The following is a 23,104-nucleotide window of genomic DNA, read 5'->3' as shown; positions in this document are numbered from 1 at the left end:
CACATAACTGATCACTCCTGTGTATAACACAGTTGAGTGGTGTGCCAAGAATAAAGCAATGGAAGCTATCTGCCATGGAGGCTGGCAATAAAGGGGTACATTGTCTGATGGATGCAAAGGCTGTTTCCCCTTTCCTCATCTCTTGGGAGTCTGTGAAAGGAGGTGGGGGAGGGGGAGGTGCTGCGCTTGCCCTTGACCATTTATATCTGGCCTCACTTCCTGGCACAGCAAATTCATAATGTTACTGCCATGAAGCAAATGGAAGTAGGATAAGGCAACAAGGGATAGGCAACACTGCCTCATTTCCTGGGAGACAGAGAAGGCAGAGTCAAGCATCCACCCCTCCTTTCCTGAATTTTTATTCCTGAAGCTGGGCATTCCATCTCACCAGAAACTTCCCTCCTCATCCTCTGCTCTTTCCTCTTCATCAGTCTCTCCTTCATGAGCAGCTTCTTTCCCTTTTGCTCTCCCCACAGCTGTGACATCACTCAGCCCCCACACCCATTTTGAGAGCCTCTTATTGCTCCCTTCCCTGCAGAGTGCTGTGGTGGTTCCTCTTGCAGGCAGAGGTCTTTCTTGGTTTCCCATGGGCTTGATCAAGCCTTGCACAGCACCACCTTTGATACAGAGCAGAAAAGCACCACCTTTGATACAGAGCAGAAAATGTAGAGGTGCCAGTGACAGATCCTCCAATCCTCACTTCTGCCCCCCTCTCTTTCTCCAACTTCTCAACAGGAACCCAATGGTGTTATTTTGGCTTAGGAGCCAGGAGCCCAGGAGTACCCCACTCTCTCTGCTCTATGTGTCAAATACACTAGATACACCACTGCCACAATTCATGCATCAAGACTGAAATCTGTAGCTTCTCTCTCTCTCTCTCTCTCTCTCTCTGTGTGTGTGTGTGTGTTTTAAATCTGCCACTGCACCATAGCATTTCTCCCATAAAGCATGGCTGTTTGTATCACATTAACAAGCATGTGGGCACAAGATAATGCCATAGCACAAGACAGGGAGAAAATCAATGGCATGTGATCAAGGAGCTGCATAAGAGTGGACACAAAAGTGCCATAAAGGCAGTGTAAGTGTTCGAATGGAACATAAAATATAACATGGCAGAAAATGGCACAGAATAGAACAGAATATTCAATTTCATAGACACAAACCTGCAGATTTCTATACCATGCAAAATACAATACTATTCCCTGCTCCAAACCTTGAAATGTCCTCTGCCTTAGATAGGTCCTGTGACAACAGAAGCCATGACCATGCTTCCTGACAACATCAGGACCTTGGACAAGTGCTATGCAGAGCTTTGGCTGGGGGCTCTCAACTGGATTGATTCCTCATGCTCCTTTCCATGTGGGGGAAGTGTTGCAGAATTAGTCTGCTCTAGTCATTTTTCTAAGAGCTGGCTGATTCCCAGAATGGAAGGCAGATCGTGGAAACACTTGCTGAGAGAGTGAGACATGGATACTGCCTCCCCCCCCCCCCAGTCCCCCAACTGGAGGGGAAAAAGCAGGATTTCCCTTGCAGGTGCTCCCTGGGGGCCATGATACTACGGTAGCCAGGAAATTACTAACCTGAGGGCCAATTACTAAGGACACTTTGCCTTGTTGGGATAGTTGCCTGCTACCAAGCTGAGCTGTGGTACACTGATTCTAATCCAGCCAACTATGAGGACTGGCAACTGCTTGCCTTGCAAAACAGAAGGTAGAGAAAAAGGAGCAAATCTTCTGACCCATAAACTGGAGAAAAAGCTGCAAAAAAACCCAAACAAACCTGAAAGCTATGTGAAACCATAAATAAGTCCCATATTATTCTGCCCTGTGTAAGGAATATGTCTGTACTAGCCAAGGAGAACCCTGTTTGTGGTGACACCTGCTTCTCTTTTGAACGCAACTGGTTATATATCCTTAATACTGCCTGAACATTCACACAGCTGCAATTCATGCCCAAGAATGACAGATGGCGAATATTTAATACTCTCCATTTTGGCATGTGAAGATATGTAGATGAAGGAGAAACTCCAACCAACTGAACATCCGGATTCTGTTTCCTGATTTTATACTACACAGTTATTCATACAGGGCAAGCCAAGTCAACAGCATGATATAAAATGTGATTTAAAATGAATTTAAATTTATGGGGCTTTTTTGGTGGTGGTGAGGTAATCAAGGATTGTTAAGATGGATGGTCTCTCTTAAAAGCAAGCAAGCCTAAGTATACTTCACTGTGTACAGCATGTTGAAATTATTGTTTCCTCTGTAACTTCTATCACTTCATATACAAGGAAAACAAATTAATAAGAATTAAAAAAAGCATACTTGGCTTGAAATGCATTGTTGGTTCCTCTGTGGTCAAGGTCATGGCATAAACATCCCACAATCAAAGCTAAAATTTCAATTTCTGTCAGAATCTCCTGTAATCCTGCAGTCTGGAAAGAAAAGAAAAAAGAACAAGAACAAGTAATATTAGTGACATCAATAACCACAGCCATCAGTGATCCAGTTAATTGTTAGATAAATTGTAAGTTTATGATAAATAGAAACAGCAGCAGACATTCAGCAGCTCTTAAGTTGGATGCACTGATCAAAGCTTCTGATTAAAAGTGCAATAACTCTAGTAAATAATATATTAGATCATATGTGAAATAATGTATTAGATCATATGTAACTAATACACTAGATCATAACGGGGGAGCATAGTTAAAATCAGGACCCTCATCACAATTGTGCCAAACCACAATTTCAAAAAATGAAGTGCTGTGGAAGCCAATAGGCCACGTTTTGCAATAGTCATTTGGTCTCACATCAGTGCCTGAACAATGGAACACTTTCCATCTGGTATGGTCATGTATTACACAGATATCACATTAAGGATGTCAAAATCAAAGTAGTAACAGGGAGGAACTTGATGACAGAAACTGAATTTGACATCCTCTATATGCAGTATTCAGTAACTGCTATCTTCTTGCTGAGGGGTGGACATTAACATGTGGATATAGCAGCGAATAGGATCAAAAAGAGCCCTTCTCCTCTTACAAATGCAGGCAACCAGACCCAGGGCTGACCCTGGGTCTCTGGTATTTTTATTTCATTTGTGACCCCTTCACAAAATGACAGGATTTTTTTTCCTACCCTGTCTTATTTACACTTGCCAGTCAAATACAGTTGCCTTCAGTTTTTTTGGGTTTTACTTCCATGGACTTCATAAAATCATAGCATTGGAAGAGACCACAGGGGCCATCGAATCTAACCACCTGCCAAACAGGAACACTGATCAAAGCACCCCTATCCAGCTGTGTGTGACTGTGTGTACCATGGGATGGAGTGGGTTGCTGACAGGAAAGGAGCTGCAGAGGAGGACAAGAGCATCGAGGATGCAACAATCCTGCCACTGGTGCTGCCACCAGCTTAATCATGCCGTGGCTGCTGCAAAACTCTCCTTTAGTGTTGCCAGCTTTCTCTTCTTTCTCCATGAGAGAAAGAGGACAACACTGAAGGAGATTTCTGCAGCAGTGCTAGTTTCCTAGAAAAGGGGGGGGGGGAGGCCTTGAGATCAACAGCAGAGGCAACGGACGTGCATTGCAGTGAGGCAGAGATTTTTGCAGCAGCAGTCTGTAACATGCATGTTTGGGGAGGGGGCTTAAAATATGTGCAGTTTTTCTACTTTCACAGGGATCTTGCACCCCTAACCCTCCATGAAAGTTGAGGGCTAACTGTACCTTGAAATCAATTTAGCAAATCAGGCTTCTAACATACAGTATCTACATATTCTTAAACAAGGACTCTGATATGATTTCTCAGTTAAACAAGAAATATTCTATGTAGCCTTGTGAGAAATACTTTAAATACAGGTTGAGTCTCCCTTATCCAAAATGCTTGGGATCAGAAGTGTTTGGGATTTCTTTCTTTCTTTCTTTCTTTCTTTAGATTTTGGATTATCTCCATATCTGCATATACATTTTAGAATGCCAAACAAAGAGATACTCAGCCTGTGCAAGGATAGCACACATGTGAGTCAGAACATACTTAGGGTCCAAAGAGACAGGCCAAAATAAACTGCTTTAGTTCACTTTGGAGGTATGCTGTTTAAATGACACACACATCTTAAAAGGCCAGAAGCTGTGCCAAAACTGTGCTCCAGTCCTTAGGACTGGACCGTGACTTTGGTGCAGCTTCCAGCCTCTTAGGATGCATGCATCATTTAAACAGCATAACTCCAAAGTAACCCAAAGCGGCTTTATTTTGGCCTGTCTGTTCAGGCCCTTAGAGAACATAAAACTGCATGTAGAATATTGCTTATTAAACTGATTAAATCTAAGTTGAGAGAGCCAGCATGGTGTTATGGTTTGAGAGTTGAACTGGAGACCAGGGTTCAAATCCTCACTTGGCCATGGAAACCTGCTGTGTAATCTTGGGCAAGTCATCCTCTCACAACCTCAGAGGAAGGCCAAGGCAAAATCCCCTCTGAACAAATCTTGCCAAGAAAACCTTGTGATACCGTATGGTGGAAATTACTTGAAGGTACAGAACCACAATCTGAGATGAATAAGATATAGTCTTACTGCATATAAAGCTGCTTGTAATTTTTTTTATTAAAGGGGATATGGTATCTGAGTTTGGGGGGGGACCACTCTACGGGTTGAGTATCCCTTATCTGAAATGCTTTGGACCAAACGTGTTACATATTTTGGATTTTTAATTTCATTTTAGAATACTTGTATTTGCATATTTATAATGAGGCATAATGTGGCTGGAGATTTGAGACTGTGGATCTGTGAAGTAGCTGGAGGTGTGGATTCCTGCCATTTCACAGATCCTCATCTCTCTCTCCTGCCATGTTTCTCTCCAGCCTCACAAATTCAATACAGGTACAAACTATGCTACTTGCTGGAAAGGTTTTGGATTCTGGAGTACTTCGGATTTCAGAATTCTGGATAGGGAATATTCCGTGTGTACATAGTTTAATAACTGGGTATCAACCAAGTTTTCACATCTGTCATAGCTAAACAAATACACTGTCGAAGCAATGGTACCCGAAGAATAAATTTCAATTTCATTAGTTAATATTGCAACGACAGATAAAGACCAAAGACAAATACAAAATTTCACTTGCAGTGTGGCTATAGTAAAAAGTAAGCAAGCAGTGTGTAAATACAGTAAGGAAGACATCTGTTTTGTAAATAAGGCACTAGAAAAAGGAATTTGCTTCCCTTGCACTTACAATTTCAGTGTGTAAAGAAAAATGCATAGCACAGGATGATACTTGAGCAGAATTTATTTTTGCAAAAATAATGACCTTAACTCTCAAGAGCCAGAGTCTAAAATGAGTTATAGAGGTCATCCTTTCATGTGGGGAAATTAATTGCATCATACTTGGTCTGCTTTTATTAGCACACTAGATTTCAGTTTGATTTTTTTATAATATGTATTTGTTGTTAAATAAAAGGAGAAAAAAGCAAGAGGAAGGGAGTATCTGAAAAAACACAATTGATTAAAAAATGTGGGTTTGATCTTGAGGTTGATCCTACAGTCAAAACTCCTTACTCACAAGAGTAGCCTCATTATAATCAATGAAAGAAGTCACGTGAGTTAAAATGATGGATGTGCAGGTTGCAGCACTGGGTCTGTAGTTCTCAAAGGCCAAGCCATAGAGGGGTAACAGTATAAATCATTAAACATATAAAAGGTCTGCAGGGCTGTGGAGTTATTTTACAACTTTCATGCTGCATTCATGGTATGACCCACACACTAGAACATTCAAAGCCAAGAATACCATTTAGGTTAAAAGTGAGCGTGTGGAAATTATGTGCTACTGAATCTAAAAAAATCTAGGGTTCCTTTGGGTGCCAAAAATGTATGGCTAGTGATTATGTTTAGCTCATGCTAGGTAACAATTTATGTATCTATGCATCCATGTATTTGTTTAATGCAGATAGGCATAAAATTAAAATCACAAACAGCAAATTATTATCTTAAAAGGAACAACCTGAACTGCATAAATCTCTTTTTGACTTTTGGTGTAACTTTGTAATTATATTGTATCATGGTAGATCTTGTACATTTTAGGCAGATCTGATATGGGAAGCCCCTTAAATGGAGTAATATGTAGGTGTGCTTCCACAGAGCTTCTTGGGAGCACACATGACTGGTTGTAGGCTTGATCAAAACTTTCATAGCTGTTTTAGCCCACAGAATCACACACCCCTCCCTGCCCCAGCCATTTTGCCTCATTGCCACCAGTTCTTTCATAGCAGCCAATCCCTCTCAATCTCTGCAAACAAGGAAGGAAAGTCAGAGTGCCACCCCTTCATGCCCCAGGCAAATAGTACCATCAATGGGCTGCCACTGGTCCTCACCCAGTGTTTGGGATAGTCCTGATGTGATAAGCATTCCACCTTAGCTTATAATGTCCACTGCATAATTCCAAACCATATACATTTACTTCCTCACATGGTGCTCCCCACTTTCACCACTGGAAACGTTGCAGAAACATTGTGGAAGCGCCAGGGATGTGATCATCTATGGTGCTTCTAAAGTGTAATTGGGGCTTCCTGCTATGTTCCTGTCATGGAATCATTCATGTCCCGTTATTCAGATAATGGCTCCTCCTGGCTTCCCTGTAAACGATTCTATGACGGGAACATAGCAGGAAGCCTTAATTACACTTTAGAAGTGTCACGAATGATCACATCCCTGGCACTTCCGCAACATTTCTGCAACGTTTTCATGACATTTGCATGACGTTTCTCCACAGACCAGTTTCTTGAAGAATTCAGATGGTCTTTTTAAAATAACAAATAGTGACAATTTTAATTATCTTTAAGAAGAGGAAATCTAACTACTAAAGGGCGTATTGAACCAATAACTGTAACTGATTATTTTGAGGAAGTAAATTTCCATGCTCTAAGGTTGTAAATTTGGGTGTCAAATAGCACAGTTCTACTCTGAATTGGACCAGATGGTGCCCAAGATCACTTCTAAGCAACACAGTCCAATATTTGCATTGTATATCCCATTCAGATCAGTTTTTCATTAATGCATAGCCTTCTGTAAGTATTAAGACGAGTTTGTATGTCCAGTTTCTTCAATAAACTTTAGCAGGAAGGGTAGCAACCATTTTAATCTTAATCTTCTGAATGAAGGGAGATTGGGCAACTTTAAATATGAATGAGACAACGTAATGGGTTACATAAATAACATATAGGGTGAATTGGCAGCAGGAAGGTTCTTGGACTGAAGATACATTTTACACATTTTGTAAATTTGGATATGATGTGCAAAATTCTTTGTTACACAAATGATAGAATTAATGGTAAATGTAAAAAGAGATATAATGTTTATAATAGATAAAATATCCAAAACTGTTAGGGTAGAAGTTAATGACTGAATTAAAATGAATGAGTTTGTGATCAAATATGCTAATGATTGTTGATTTTTGTTTGTTTGTAAAATTTAATATATTTTTTAAAAAACTTAAGAGCCCTACTTCCTTTCCTACTCCAGTATCTGTTACGGTATGAACCTTATGTTTTTCTAAATCTAATCACACCAACATCACAAGTTTGATTCATAAATGTAAAATATCCACATTCTAAGAAAGATATAGAAACCAAAGGAATTGTCATGTTTACTGTAATAGTCATAAAATTGCTGCTGTCTAATATAGCCTCAATAATAGTGTAGCCATAAAATCAAAGATAATCACATCCTTATTCCCCCTTTGCCCTTTCCAAGACACATTACCAGAAAGATGTGTAAAATTATTACAATCCATAAGAAGTTATGTAAAGCTATAGATAAAATAACAAAATACCTATCTATATTTCAAGGTGTCTTTAGATAAGTATCTATAGTTTTAGAACTTAGTGGCAACATCATTATCTGAGTAATACCACACCTAGGAACAATTTAATGCTATAGCCATTTATGAGTACAGATTTCACAGGGAGAAGTGATCCTTGTGGAGCAACTTAATATTATGTGATACCTGTAAAATATAAATGTATTCTCTGACCATTTAAATTGGCATTATATTCTAAAATGTACATATATTGAAAGAAACCTGTATTCTGGAGGTTTTCTATATAATTAAAGGTATTTTTCCATTTGAGATATTTCAAAGGCAATCAGATTACTAGCCCTTTCCAGGTTTTCAAATTATGGATAATGAACACATCAGAGGTGTGTTACATACTCTGTCCCTCAAAGCCTCCATATGTGCAAATGTGAGCAGCCTCCATGAATGTCCTTGTATACACAGAAATAGATTTGAAGGGCTGCTCCCTTCGAGGTCCATCATCTATTCTGAATACCTAGAAAATATTAAGTTGCTATTAGAACTAATAACTGTGTAGTTTTCTGCATGACTACCTTTCAAAACACTGGCACATGTGCCTCGCCTCCCACACAATGGTTTCCTGTTTATACTGCAATATTTCTGCACCAACACATAAGACTAAACTTTAATTCACATATAACATAATGCTAATCTTTTCCTTTTCCTCAACCGCTCGCAGATTAGGGAATGGCCTGTTGGAGTAGGTCCATCATATTACCAGTCTGGGCAGCTTTAAAAAGGCTGTCAAGACCGAACTCTTCCGACAGGCCTTTTCTGAATAGCGAACCTGGCCACCTGTCGAACCAACCATCGCACTGTACACCCTGTAACTCCATTCTCTTGTCTCTATTATTTTAATGGATTATTTTAATGTTGAAATGTATTTAATTTATGTTTTAGGGGAGGGAGGAAACAATTGGGTTTATTGTGTATAAAAGGATTTTATTGTTGGCTGCATCAATCCTGATGGAGAGATGGAGTAAAAAATAAAGTATTATTATTATAATATCCTAAATTCACCTTCTAATACAATAAACCTTGAATATCTAGAAAGATAAAAGAAAATCATATGATATTGTTATGGTTGTATGAGCTTTCCTGGGCAAGAGCCAACTCCATCAAATGAATAATATGGACAGTGGAAGGCATAGATACATAAATACATAAAAGGTCACGGTGGGATGCCATCTCCCATTCCATGTACAGAAGCCAACAGGACTAGCATGTTACAACAGTGGCAACATCCTTGACTGTGTCTGTGAGTAGCAGCAGCAACTGTAGGTCACACTGTGTGTGTGGCATATCAAGTTGTGTCCTCCAATGGAAGGGAATATCTGGGGAACAAATGGCCAGGAGGCTGAAACAAATGCCCTCATCTTCACTTTATCAGCTGTCTGAGAATTATGGAAGGATTGTTTCTAAGGCTAAGATTAGATGCCACAGGTTCTGAAGAAGCATGTAAAAGTCCCCTTTGGTGTTGTAGTCATCCAGAGAGTTCCATGCCTATTCTCATTTAGGTCTGTACTTGTAATTACCTGACTGTTTCAAGCACAGGACAGGAACTGGAGGGGCAACAGGATTTTGCACAATTGTTCACAATAACAGTATCCCTCAAAATCTCTGCCTGTCTCCAGGGGATTTCCTTGTTGTAGCAAAAGTAAGGTCATGTGAATTTGTTCCAAGTGTTAGTGTAGAAATATTGCAGTATAAATAGGGAATCACTGTGCAGGAAGTGAGCCACATTACCAATGTTTTGAAAGGTAGCCATGCAGAAATATACACAGATCCACAACCAAAAGACTGATGTTTAACCCCTAAAAAGTGAAAAGCAGGCTTCCTAAACAATGGCAGTTCTTTTTGATCTTGCTGCCTGGTAGTTATTTCATCTGGAAGAAAAGACGATGTTTCATTAGAGGCTGAAACATGCTGTCATCTCTCACCAAGCTCTTCCAGAAAACACCCTGAAACAAAAGTGGCCTTTGAGCTCCATCTAGGGGAAACTTTATAATAAAATTTCTACTGTCAAAGCAAAGGTGCAGCACAGGTTTGGCAGCAGTCATCAGAAGTTCCACTGAATGATTTTCATTTCTGTGTGGCAACCAAAAGTGAAACATCATGCTTTTAGCATTCAAATAATTTAGCTTAGTTATCAAAGATTATCTAGGGTCACTGTTCAAAAATGTATAACTAAGCTAGCTACTTTAAGTGCTGTGGTCCCATCCTATGGAATTCTGGGATTTGTAATTTTTATCAGCCAAAGAGGATTCTATAGGATGGAGCCATGGCAGTTAAAGTGGTGTCAAATAGCACCATTTCTATAATGTACATGCACCTTTGGTATATGTTTCAGGCAATGTGACCCTGCATGCAGGGATGTAGCCAAGGGCGGGGTTCTTAGGGTCTGGACCCCCCCTTCCGTTAGAAAAATGAATGGGGCGTGCTGCTGCACCGACGCACCCAAGCCCCAATATAATGGTGGCACTTGGTCTGGACCCCCCCCCTTCCTAAAATCCTGGCTACGTCCCTGCAGCATGTGAAGTCGAAGGCTTTCATGGCCGGCATCCATAGTTTTTTGTGGGTTTTCTAGAACATGGCCACATAGCCCGAAAAACCCACAAAAAACTATTGACCCTGCATTACTGAAACTACCCTCAGATGTGGTGAAGGCTATTGAACCATTTCTAGTCAACTGCTAAGCTAGTTGGCTTCTTCTTCCTCACTTTAAGGAGCAACATATTTTGGGCTGGCCATGCCTGAAGTTTGTAGGACAAAGACCATACAGACAGACAGTATTTTGAAGTCTTTTCAGGAGGTTTGTCCTTTGTAATGTGAATCCAGATTTAGAAGTGGTGTTACCATCACCATTATGAAAGAAAAAACAACAAAAACATTATCAAATCAAAAATAGTGGAGGACCATTATTGCACATTTCCCTGTGCTACCACTCTTAAACCTACATGTCTGTTTACATTAGCACCAACTCGTAACATTAAAAAAATTAAACTAGCAATATTTCTAAAGAAACCAACAGTGGAAGCATACTGCTACATCACAGATGCAAAGTACTAGACATGAAAAATAGTTTTAAATAGTCAGTTTATCCTGAACCAGGCAGAAAACTAGAGGAACTATCTTTGGAGTCAACATTTGTTTAGAAAGCCTCCTCAGTCCTGTCAACCCACATTCACCATTCCTAAATAAAACTCTTGCACCTTTCTTCACTCCCATATTCTTTAACTACACTACATAAATACAGGGAGCACACAACTCCCTTGTTGCAACAGCTCCACAGGCTACAGGTCTGTTTTGGGGCACAATACAAAGTGCTGGTTTTGACCTATAAATCACTATACAGCTTGGGTTCAGGCTATTTGAAGGACTATATGTCCATTCATTCATTCATTGGATTTATACTCTGCCTTTCTTCCAAAATGGGATTCAAGGCAGCTTTATGAGCCCAGTAGAGCTCCAAGAACATCAAGGGAGGCCCTTTTCTCTGTCTTACCATCTTCTTAGGCTCATTTGGTGGGAACAAGAGAGAGGGCCTTCTCAGTGGCTGCTCCCAGACTTTGGAACTTCCTCCCTAGAGAGGCCAGGATGGCCCCATCCTTGTTCTACTTCTGTCAGTAGGTGAAAACATTTTTGTGTCACCAGGCTTTTACAAACTGACTACGGCTGGGCTTTTAATGCCATGTGCAGCTGTTTTTAAGCTTTGTATATAGCCTTCTAATACATTTTAATATTTTTAATGTTTAACATTTTAACTTTGTAAATTGTTTGACTGTTTTTAAATCTTATATTTATACTTTCACTAATGCCTTTGTATTGTTTTTAATTTGTATTGTTAACCCTGTTTTCTGTTTTCTTCAATAAGCTCTCATCTTGCAAATAATCAATGCTATCTCATGCTCAGTTTTATCTTTCAATGTACTATTATAATTTTTATCTCTGATACAATGCATTTCCCCCTAAAAATATTGTCTGGTTTAGTGGCACATGAAGTCTATTACCCCAGGTGATAACAGTTTAAGATTTTAAAAATTTGGCCTCTTTTGCAATCAGAGCACATCATCATAAAAACTTCAGCTGGAAAGGACTCTTAAGGCCCATCAATCCCAAATCCCTGCAGGGAATCTAGACCTTAACATCCCTGCTAGCAAACTACTTATACGTTTCCATTTTCAAAGGCAACCACAGCAGGGTAAGGGGGATTGAAGGTGTAAAATGAATGTGCATTTATATAATGTGGAAATAATAACTCTGTTTTCTTTATATATCTGGGAACTTATTTGGATGCCTGACCCAAAATCAACTTCTTTTCATTAAGAAACCTGTTAAACACTTCACACAGCACATGACAATTTAGTGCCCCAAAAGAAGTATTAAAAATGACATCCTACCCCATTCTTCATTAGATCCTTGAACTCCTGACTTTAGCAGCCCTTCTTCATCCATTCAGTCTTGCCTGCCTACCTGTTTCCCTACAAGGGGAATTTCCACTATATACATTACTTTTAATGGTCTTCACTCTATGGCCTACAAATTCCAAATCAATCAGCATTTCGAATGCATGCCTGAAAACTGACCAGTGATGTTGTCATGACAGTCCTATGGTCTGTGTAACCAGCCCTTGTCAACAGGCTGGCTGCAGCATTTGGGATCTTTATCCACAGATTCTTGAAGTTTCCAGATACTTTTCAAAGACAGCTTAACTCTAAATGGGATGCAGCTGAAGTATGTATCATTAGTCAGAGCAGACCTGTAAATGCGCTCCTGGCATAAGCTGTGTAAATACACTGTTGGTCACCATTAGAAAAATGGGCAAACAACAGTATCCTCCAACAGCACAAGCTGAATCCCAACCTCCTGATTTGCCTTTCATCAGACAAGGAACTAAGGATGAAAAGTATACATGTCATTGGATCATGTGTGTCTTGACATCTTGATGCACCAAGTCTTCACTTTCAATTGTGAATTTGGGGGATTGGATGAGGTTCTAGGTTTGGTTCTAGGACCCCTTGTGGATACCAAAATCTGTGGATGTTCAAGTCTCATTAAATACAATAGATAGTAAAATAGCCACCCTTATATAAAATGGCAAAATCAAGGTTTGCTTTTTAGAATACTTTCCTTCTGTGGGTCCAGGATTGAATGCCGTGGTGTGAAAAAAAAACCACAATGAAATGGGAGGAAAAAAGGCCACAACTGTTTATTGTTTATGGCTGTTGATAGTTTGACACATGCATGGGACTGGATCTGGGCACTGAACCATCTGGCCCATACTGAAATCAAATGGATGCCCGGAGGGGATCCACTGAGGCTTATGCCCTGCCCCATTATCCCCTTGCCCCCTTGGGTGTACTAGAAATATGTCTGCATAACCATTTCTGCCCACCCCATGAACTCCCCAGAAGGGGCCATGGAGGCATCACAAGATGTCCCGGATCCAGCTGCCATACCAGCCACTCCATAGTTGTGACAAACAATGTGTATACATATAAGGAAGGATTACTGGATGGCTGTGGAGCAGCTAGCTAAATTACCCCAAGCCCGACTGGAGTGAAGCCTAGGTTCTGCACTTAGACTGGGCCGGGGGGGGGGGGGATGCAGCAGCCAATCAGTGGGGAGGTCAGATGCAATCTAATTGGCTGATGCCCCAGCAGAGGTGAGGCACAGGGGAGCACAGAAGAGCTGGGAAGAAGATGGCTGGCAGATGCCATGCTGGTGCTTCCTTTCATATGGGCAAGGCCACCCCGGACAGCAAAGGGACAGCAAATGTTGAATTGTGCCACCTATTATTAGCCAGAAAGAGTCTAATTCCCATTGTGGGAGAAAGACAAGATGTAAATCTTTTAAATAACTAAAGAGGCAAAGGACAATCTAATACATGGTGGCTCTCACTTCTTCAAGGAGTCTGTCCACATCCTTCAGCTGTTACATTTCTTTATCCTTCCTTCCATCCCACTGCCAATCTCCAGCTCTATTTCTTGGTTAGCAGTTAATGTGGCATTTGGGAAACTGTGTGGACAAGACCTCAGACTGATTTAAACTCATCCATCTTAAACTCTGTAAGCACTCAAGTTCTATTTATTTTCACCGGGACCTTCAAACACCCAACTGTCTTTGGACTGTAACTAGTGTATTAGGCACATGATTAGGTACATATGTAGCAGAGCAGGGATTTTGTAGTGTACCATGTGACAGTAAGTTTGCACAATGCAACTGTCATCTATTGTTCCGTTTTTTTAAAGCATCAGTAGCCTCCCTACTGCTGAAATTCTCTCAAATGTTGCCAAATAAGTGCTGCTGCAGTTAGAATCCTTTGTTCTCTTGGGTGTCAGTGTCACAGGCAATAATTATATACTGCATAAGCAAGGAGAAGAGGAAACAGATCTTGAGACAGAAAACAATGAGGAGCTACCCACCATTCCACCATTCAGTTACTTACAGTTAACATGGAAAACATTAGTTGGCAAACATTGAAAGCATGCCTCCAGTTGTGATAGAGTACCATTCGGTAATTCTTCCTCACTGTCAAAAGCCACCTACACAGTGTCTGAAATGGAAAAGTACAAACTGCATCAGGAACACTAACGTGTACAAAGGAACCACAACTGCAGCCAAGACAAAAGAAGCAGATTATCTTCACAGAGCAGATGGTTACCTCATAGTCAATTTTAAATTTCTGAACCATTCCAAGCTCCATGAACATCCGGAGGGCTGCAGCTATCATAGCATCCGTGTCGAGGGAGAAGTCATCAAAATGGATGTTATCTATGCCAAGCTCTGTCACAAGTGGAATGCTTGCTGCCTAGAATAACCCAAAGACAATAAAAAGTTGGGCTCAGCTCAGCTCCTTCTCTGGTCTCTCTCTCGGAATGAGCATTGCCTAAATCGTCTAGACAGCATAAAAGCCCTGTATGGCAATTACAAATGTCTGGTGCAGATCTGGGCAAAGAAGAGAATGGGAGTAGATAATCTAAGCAGTAAACTTGCTTTATTGCTGTGCTGAAACCTAAGGGCACAATCCAACAGGCACTCCAACCACCCAATGCTCCATCAAAGGAAGGCTGCCTACAAATTTAAATGATGTTGCAGCTTGACTAATGGAAGCAGTACAGACGTAGTGCTTGGGTAGACTACTTCTTTGCCCTCATGAATACCACCATCTTTATTGTGCACACTCTAAGTATAAATATAGTCTACCTTGTGCAAATGTCCTTTCAGACATTCCAAACAAATTTTGGTAAGTAAATGCTGAACACAAAGTGCAAGTAGCTACTAGTGCTTGCTTATATTGCCCAATGCTTCTCTGAGTGAAATGTGGTCAAAATATGGCAATAAAATTATTACACTGGAAGTGTATTTTCTTGGTGCTTCAGGTTGAATAAACTACAGAATTTTCTGAAATGGAGAAATAACAATATATCTTAAAAACCTGATCAACAACTGATGAACAAAACAAGTGAAAAGACAATTTCCCCATGTCTGCCTTTATATTTATGAGGTTTTACCACCTTATATTTAACCAGGAGTGCCATAATCCAAAATAATCACTGAATTAATAGCCACAAGGTAACATTTGTATAAAATAACCATTTGCTTTACAACAGTAATAAAAGAAATGGCAGAATGGCAGAATTATGTATGAGGGTTGAAAGTAATTTGAATAATGTAGAAAAGAAAAAATATTATTATGCATGCTACATCTAGTGTCATTCTCCTACATCTCCTACATCTGAGGTGAAGCACGCTAAGCTTATAAAGAAAAAATGACAGAAATTACAGCAGTATTTTTTAAAGACACCTTAAGATATGTTATTAAAATGTATGCTTAAAATCCCAGCTAATCATAAAGTGTTCAGAGAGAAGCTGTATTATGAACTAGCAAAAAGACTGTCATTCTTCCTGGTAGAAGGATGGAGGGGGTATCCATACATTTCAGGGACCCATGAAGGGAAAAAAGACATTTACTCAATCCAGAAACTGTTATTCACAGTGAAATCCCACAGATTAGGAAACAATGGTACTGGAGTTAAGGGAAAATATCTTCCTCATAAGAACTCTGAATCAATGTTTCTCCAAGGCTGCAGCAGATAAAGATGAGGGGGCTCAGATCACTCCTCAGGGAAAGACAGTTTACTCCACAAATCTCCAACTACTCTTCTTTGAACGTCTATAATCTGACCAATTTTAGAACAAGCTGATTCCCCTCCTCTCACCCTTCTTCTTACTGTTTGTGAGAAACCAGCTAGAAAGAAGAAGGGCCTACTTAAATAATCTTATGTCAAGGTTTAAGAGCAAATCAGAAGAAAACAGAAAAGAAATGGAGTTCATATCCTCATATCCAGTTTGGCCATCATTAAATTAAAAAATAGGTCAGATTTGACACAGTATAATTGTCTACTATAACAACACCAAGACAATTCTATTGTGTCCAATCTGACCTCCTCTACATCTGCTGGGTTCCATTTCACATCCTAATTCCCAGTCCTCATGGTGAAAAGCAATCTTCTCACTACTACAAGGTTCTCTTTGGGCACAAACTTCCATGGCAGTGGTGCTGTATTGGTTTAACTTTCTACTATTCAGGTAACTTGGAAAATGCTTTAATTTAAAATGTAGCATTACTGCAACAATACTCCACATTTCAGTGATGGCTCAGTGGTTAAGACACTGCCAGTTGCAAGATTGGCAGGTTGGCAGTTCAGGGCCCAAACACTGTGTGACAGAGTGAGCCCCTGTCACTAGTCTCAGCTTCTGCCAACCTAGCCATTCAAAAGCATGTAAAAGTGCAAGTAGATAAATGTGTACCACTCGGGTGGGAAGGTAACAGCATTCTGTGCAGTCATGCTGGCCACATGATCACAGAGCTGTCTTAGACAACAGTGGCTCTTCAGCTTAGTAACCAAGATGAGAACCGCCATCTACAGTCAGACACAACTTGACCACTTTATTATTGCTGCAGCCCACTGAAAGCCTTCCCCCTGCCCAGGGAGCTCACACAGGCACCTTTGCCATTTCAAACAGCATTTCCAACTCTGAGGGGTTGTTTGAAAGCCCCACATTCCAGGTATAATGCCCCAGACCCTGTTGTCTATCTCAGAGGTACCACTGAAAGTAGCTGTGACTTCATGTATGTGTAAGATTTGCATGGGTGTGAGTGACCATGTGGTTAGTTTGCAAAAATAAGCTCCAGGGATGACTGTGTGGAAGGAGCAATTCTAACCCATTCCCTTCGTGCCATTTTGACACTGAAAATGCAAAAACCTGTATCTGTCACAATTGGGTTGAACATTTACTCAGCTTAATTGCGTTGAAAAGGATGTGATTCTATTCCAGCTATTTCTACTGCAGATGTGTATGTCTGCATGCAGCAAGCAAAGCATAATCTGTCTCTCCAGCACACCCAACATGTTAAAAAGTATAGATCTGAAAGTCTGGGTCATGCCTGGATGCATTTTGGAAGAACCCTTTAAACAGCTTCTAGGTTTAAAATGTTTCTGTTTACTTACACAAGACTTTCTTGACCTGGTTGATTCATTTCACATAGGCACATTATTAGATTTGAAAAATATGTTTACTGAAACATGTTGAACTGCTCTTTTTTGTTGGGTAGAACCCTATCTCTTTTAAATGAGTACAAGCTGAGTCTTCCTTATCTAGAATGCTTAGGACCAGAAATGTTGTGGAGTTTTTCAGATTTTGAAATATTTGCATATACATAATGAGATATTTTGGAGATGGGACCGAAGTATAAGCATGAAATTTATTTATGTTTCATATACATCTTATAGCCTGGAGGTAATTTTATACACAATGTTTTTAATAGTTTGTGCATGGAACAAAGTTTTTGTACACTGAACCAAAAGAAAGCTAAGCTGCCACTATCTCAGCCACTCATGTGGACGATTTTGGAATATTTTGATTTTGGAATTCCAGATATGGAAGACTCAGCCTGTAACAGAACACAATTGTTTTGTTAACAGAGGTATACCTGTAGTCTTAATTGATATTTTACCCACTGTGAAATATTGTATATAGAACCTAAATAATTCTTATTTCCTTCTCAGGCTTGCTATATCTCAGCAAATTTTATTCAAACTACACACATGTTTACATCTCTCCCTCCTTCTCTGAAGGGACTGTGTATCTAATTGGCATAGCCAAGGGATATCTTAACACCCAGAGCAAACTTAGTTTTAAAGGACTCCATCTGTTACTGTGTCCTGCTGACTGATGGTGTCTCTCTGCCCTTCACACTGCTGAATCAGCACTGCCTTACGATAGAACTGCAGTGGCACAAGTAGGATGTTAGTCTCTAAAGGAAACTTTCTAAGACAACTTAAAAGTAAAATGAGCAAATGGGGACCAGAGTAAAAGAAGGTTGGCATGTGGCTTCTATTCTGTTCCAGATCATTCTTGTCTTCTTGTACTTCTGCTAAGAAATTATCCTTTCATTCACTGCAGATCAGCAGAGGGCTAGGTTTGAATCTATGACTCCTTCTTCATAAACGGTGTGTGTTACAAGGAATGTAGTATGTTGTATATTAATAATACATTGCTCATGTAAATTCAGTTTATTAATATACACAATGGGGAAACAATATAGGATTTGGGCAGAAAAGTAGAATATAATCCAAGGATATGTTTAGATATGTCTATTGGTGAGTTTAGGAAAGCTTTTGTCTTTTTTCTTCATCAGGCTATTGGTTTCCCTGCTAAGGGATCATCCATACAAGCATCAATCTGTGTATAACATTTTTCCTTTTATGGTTTGTTTCTTACAGTGCTTTGATGCCCCAATGCACCTACTTGTCCCATGTTAAGTGTTTTCTTCTTGTCACTCTGCCTTCAATTTACAAAATACAAAATAAACTCAAACACCATCACCACGTATACACTATTGATTATTATCTACTCTGTTAGATTGACTGGAATCTAACAGTGAAGTGAGGAGAAGAAAAACTGCACCTATGTAGGATTTGGATGTAGCCAAGGATGTACAGTAGGAGTGGGAATCACATGGCCCTCCAGACATTGTTGTACTGCAAGACCCAGCAGCCTTAGAAATGATGAGAATTGCAGCTCAACAAGATGTGGAAGACTGCATGATCCCTTCCCCTGACATCATGGTATGTATGTGTGTACTAGAGCTTCTTACTATACTACATGTTATTCAGTATTATTTTTAGTAGTAGTAAAGTTTATTCGGTCATTATTTTTAAAACAATGGTGTACGTGAATGAAGACGACACTAACTGAGGAGAGAGGCACTGTGTGCTTTAAAATAAGACTATATAAAATGTTAATAACTGTTTAATAAGGTTACCCTCATGGTCATACTTTTTTAAAAAAAAATAGTGAATGAAGCACAAAATGAATTAGAACCTGGTTTGAAGGACTGATTTCACAAGTTATTCAGAGTACATCCAAATACAACCTCTGTTGTAAGTGTTACAATTCATTTCATCTTTAGTGTTATTACACTGGGATATGTTTAGATGCCACATCAAAGGGAAAGTGAGAATTCCATCTTCTAGCACAGTGGCTCCCAAACTTTGGTCCTCCAGGTGTTTTGGATGCTCCGCCAAGCTGGGCCAGCAGTCAGGAATTCTGGCAGCAGAAATCCAAAACATTTGAAGGATCAATGTTTGGGAATCACTAGCATATTTTAAACATTTATTTCAGCCTTAACGTTTTTGTCCCACAGTGTGCCAAGAAAGAGGTGAAGAAAAATAAATGCACACCTTCCTTACTCTGCACAGATTTAATGCACAGGTTGTTCGTCTAACATGTTCATGTTAAAGTAAACTCTTCTCTTTACTTTTACAAAAATCTTTATTTTATCTGGAAGCATATACTATATTAATCTATGTTTCTTGTTTAAAAAAAATCAACAAGTAGCCTTCTTGACACCAGACACCTTAGCTTCTGCTCTGCTTAGTTTGAGCAATTTCTGTAATAACTACATTCTGGAAACAGAGGAGGAGGAGGAGTGTCTTTTCAGGAAGCAGTACATTCCCTGCTTATTCCTTGATAGGACAGAAAGCTTCTTCTAATAATGGAAACTCAGTACTGAAACACTGCTTCCTTGCTCACCCCACCCCACCTCCTCTTCCCCTACTGTGTCACTTTGGGTTTCAAACCCACCTCAAGAGCCCAAGCAAGCTCTATAACAACTGAGCCAGAAAAAGCAAATTACATGTATTCAGGCCACATCAATTAACATTGCTCTCCTGCAGCTTCAAATGTGCCATAAGCATTTTAAATACAGCAGGAGGCATTACTGACCTCGGCTGCTCCTGCTACTATTTGTGAGAGCATGTGTGCACACACTCACACAGATGAAGTGTTATAGAGCCTTTGAGGCCACCACACACACACACACACACACACGTACACTAGGCACGCATGTACTTATATCTAATAATATTTTACAAGAAACTGCTAGCGAGATTACAAATAGAAATGCTAGGGTTTTCTTACTGTTTGTAGTGTTAGGACAGACAGGAAAAGGAATAAACAACTTATTTTGTGTAAAAAAGGCCATCATTTTGCCAATAGTGTGTTGGATAAATACTAGCATCCTGGTTAGCTGCTGCAATTATTATTATTATTATTATTATTATTATTATTATTATTATTATTAGCCATGAAGTGAATTTTGATATATGGTAATCCTACAAACAAGAGACTTCCAGGATCCACGAATCCATGGCCCTGCTGCTCAGATGTTGCAAATTCAGGGCCATGGATTCACTGATTAAATCAACCCACATGTGGTGTTGTCTCCATCCACATGTGGTGCCATCCCCATTTTTTTCTACTGTGTTTTACTTTACCAACATTATCATCTATTCCCAAGAGTCATGTTGTAACTGTCTCATGATATGTCCAAAATACAAATCCTCAGTTTGGTAATCTTCACTTCTAGTGAGAGTTCAGCCCTCTAGGAGCTTTCTAGGACCCATCTGTCTTTTTAGAGGCCCATGGTATCCACAGAGCTTTCCTGCAGCACCACTTTTCAGATCCATTGATTTTCTTCCTACCAGCTTTCTTCACTGTTCAGATTCCATAACCATACATACACGTATGTACATTGGTTTCACACCAGATGAACCTCTGCCACTTTCTCCAACGTGGTCACCAACATTTGGATCTGGCCACCGACTTATTCCAGCACAAACTAAGCTTATAGATTTCACCACTGCCACCATGTGAACTAAATAACCGAGGGTATAGCAAAACTCCTCTTCCCTGTCTGGTTCAGACAGGGATGCCCTTCTACACACACACACAAGAGTTGAAGCAACTATCTCAAGCAGCAGATGCTAGAGGGCAGCCTCCTGCTTATTCCTCCTGAATCTCCAAGTCTGCTAAATAACAGAGCTTATATATGTGTGGGAAAACATGAGTTTTTCCACACATACATGCATCCAACTGCTTTCAGCACTTATTCACATGTGGCCCTCTGAAGGTTCTTGAGTATTCCAGTTTCCATCATTCCCTGCTATCCAAGCCAATGGTGAGGAAAGATGGAAGATGGGTTTATCAATATTTGGAAGGTCACAGATTCTCCACTTTTGCGATATAGGACACTCTATCCCATCCCAGTATAGCAGTAAGATTTAACAGGCAGTCCAAATACAGTAGTTTCTATATGTGAAAGGAGGGCTGTGAGGGGCATCTTTGTCCTTTGCTCTAAGAAGGGAAATGTCTTAAGCTAAGCCCTGGATTCAGGCATCCTCCAAAGCACAAGTCTGACTCTTTAACCCGCTACCCTCCATAGGAACAGCAGTAGAAACAGAGGCTCTGACATATTTCTTCCTTTACACTTCCTTTTTTCTTTGTACCTTTTATAGTTTAGGCAAATCAGCTGACAAATTACAGCTTCTATTGTAGGGTCCTCCTAGTAGGCATTACCATGGGCAATGCTAGCTGGGGTTGATGGGAGCTGGTATTCCAACAAGAGCTAGTGGGCCACAGGGTTCCCACTCCTAGTTTTCACTCTAGGATAGGTCATGACTGAAAGAGCCTTGTACTCTACTTTTATGGGAGAAAACAGAGAGAAGGAGGGGGAATCTATGGGTTCAGAGGTAAACTTGGGCCTCAGATGGGGAGATCCTAAGGACAAGATTTGGATCTCCTCTGCTTTAACAGCTACTAGGCTGTAACCTTAACAAAATCACTAGCCCTGACACACACACACACACACACACACACACACACACACACACACAATGTCACTTTATGACTCTGACCTTGAAAACAGGGTGGTCTTGTGTCCTTGTTTAGTCTGTCACACATTTTGTTGGTATAAGTTGCAATGTACAGAGCCTCTTTAGGCATGCACAACAGCTTGTAACCCACACATTCCTGTTTTGAACCACAGCAAAGGCTCAAGTTCTACTTGTCAATCCATGTGTGGGACTGAGGAGAGTGAGAGAAGGATCCATCACAGAACATAAGTTATGTGGCTATTGCTCCATCAATATTCTCTCACTTGTTCTTTGCTCGTGGCACACTGTCATCTGGACTGCATGTGCTCAACCTCTGAGAGGAACAGGTTGATTGGTAGTCCTGACTACTGGGCAGTGGTTCAGATGAGACTACTTTTCTCATCTCCTCCAGTTCTTTGAATGTGATGTATTCACCCTCACAGTTCAAAAAGCAATGAGATGCGCACTTTCAGCATTTTCCAAAGAGCTAGCTATCCATGTTATGTATCCATTGGCCATCTCCAAATCTTAAACAACTACTCACAACAGGATACATAACATGGATCGTAATATAGAGACAAGACCCTGCCACAAATGCAGATGCCAGCTGTGTCCCCACATCTATCTGGGAGCAGTATTACAGGAGCCAATAACATCACCCACAACATCACATACTTGCTCTTTCTCCAATGCAATGCATGCCAGCAATGCCCCTCCACATTCTACACTGGACAAACAGAAAAGTCTCTATGCAAGATTAATAGATACAAATCTGACATTAGAAATGACAGTACTCAGAAATCAGTTGCAGAACATTTCAACCTTTCTGGTCCTACAGTAAAAGATTAACAGGTCGTGGTCCTTGAACAAGGAAATTACAAAGGAAGATTAGAAAGAGAAACTGAGCAACTGAATTATATTCACAAATTCCAATTTAATAGTAGAGGTATGAGTGAAGACAATGGCTTCATGGTGCATTTGTTAATACATGAGTCCTCACTACTGTACATATAACAAAATTTATCTTCTCAGAAAGAGTT

At 40.1% G+C, this 23,104-nt stretch overlaps 1 protein-coding gene across 1 annotated transcript in view; it reads right to left on the bottom strand.

Annotated features, from left to right (window-relative positions):
- LOC149313712 (dual 3',5'-cyclic-AMP and -GMP phosphodiesterase 11A) overlaps nt 1–23,104 on the bottom strand; it is a 169,407-nt gene that overhangs the window by 43,034 nt on the left and 103,269 nt on the right. Inside the window, exons 10-12 of the mRNA XM_089523024.1 lie at nt 14,507–14,653; nt 14,291–14,398; nt 2,325–2,434 (exon numbers count right to left, since the gene is read on the bottom strand). Coding sequence (XP_089379150.1) covers nt 2,325–2,434; nt 14,291–14,398; nt 14,507–14,653 — 365 coding nt within the window. The remainder of the gene's footprint in view (nt 1–2,324; nt 2,435–14,290; nt 14,399–14,506; nt 14,654–23,104) is intronic.

The sequence above is a fragment of the Sceloporus occidentalis genome, unplaced genomic scaffold, assembly GCF_023333645.1.
Source record: "Sceloporus occidentalis isolate IW3139 unplaced genomic scaffold, rSceOcc1.0.p SCAF_4, whole genome shotgun sequence".
Classification (NCBI taxonomy): domain Eukaryota; kingdom Metazoa; phylum Chordata; class Lepidosauria; order Squamata; family Phrynosomatidae; genus Sceloporus; species Sceloporus occidentalis.
Note: the sequence above shows the minus strand (reverse complement) of the source record. Positions and strands in the feature narration are given on the sequence as shown.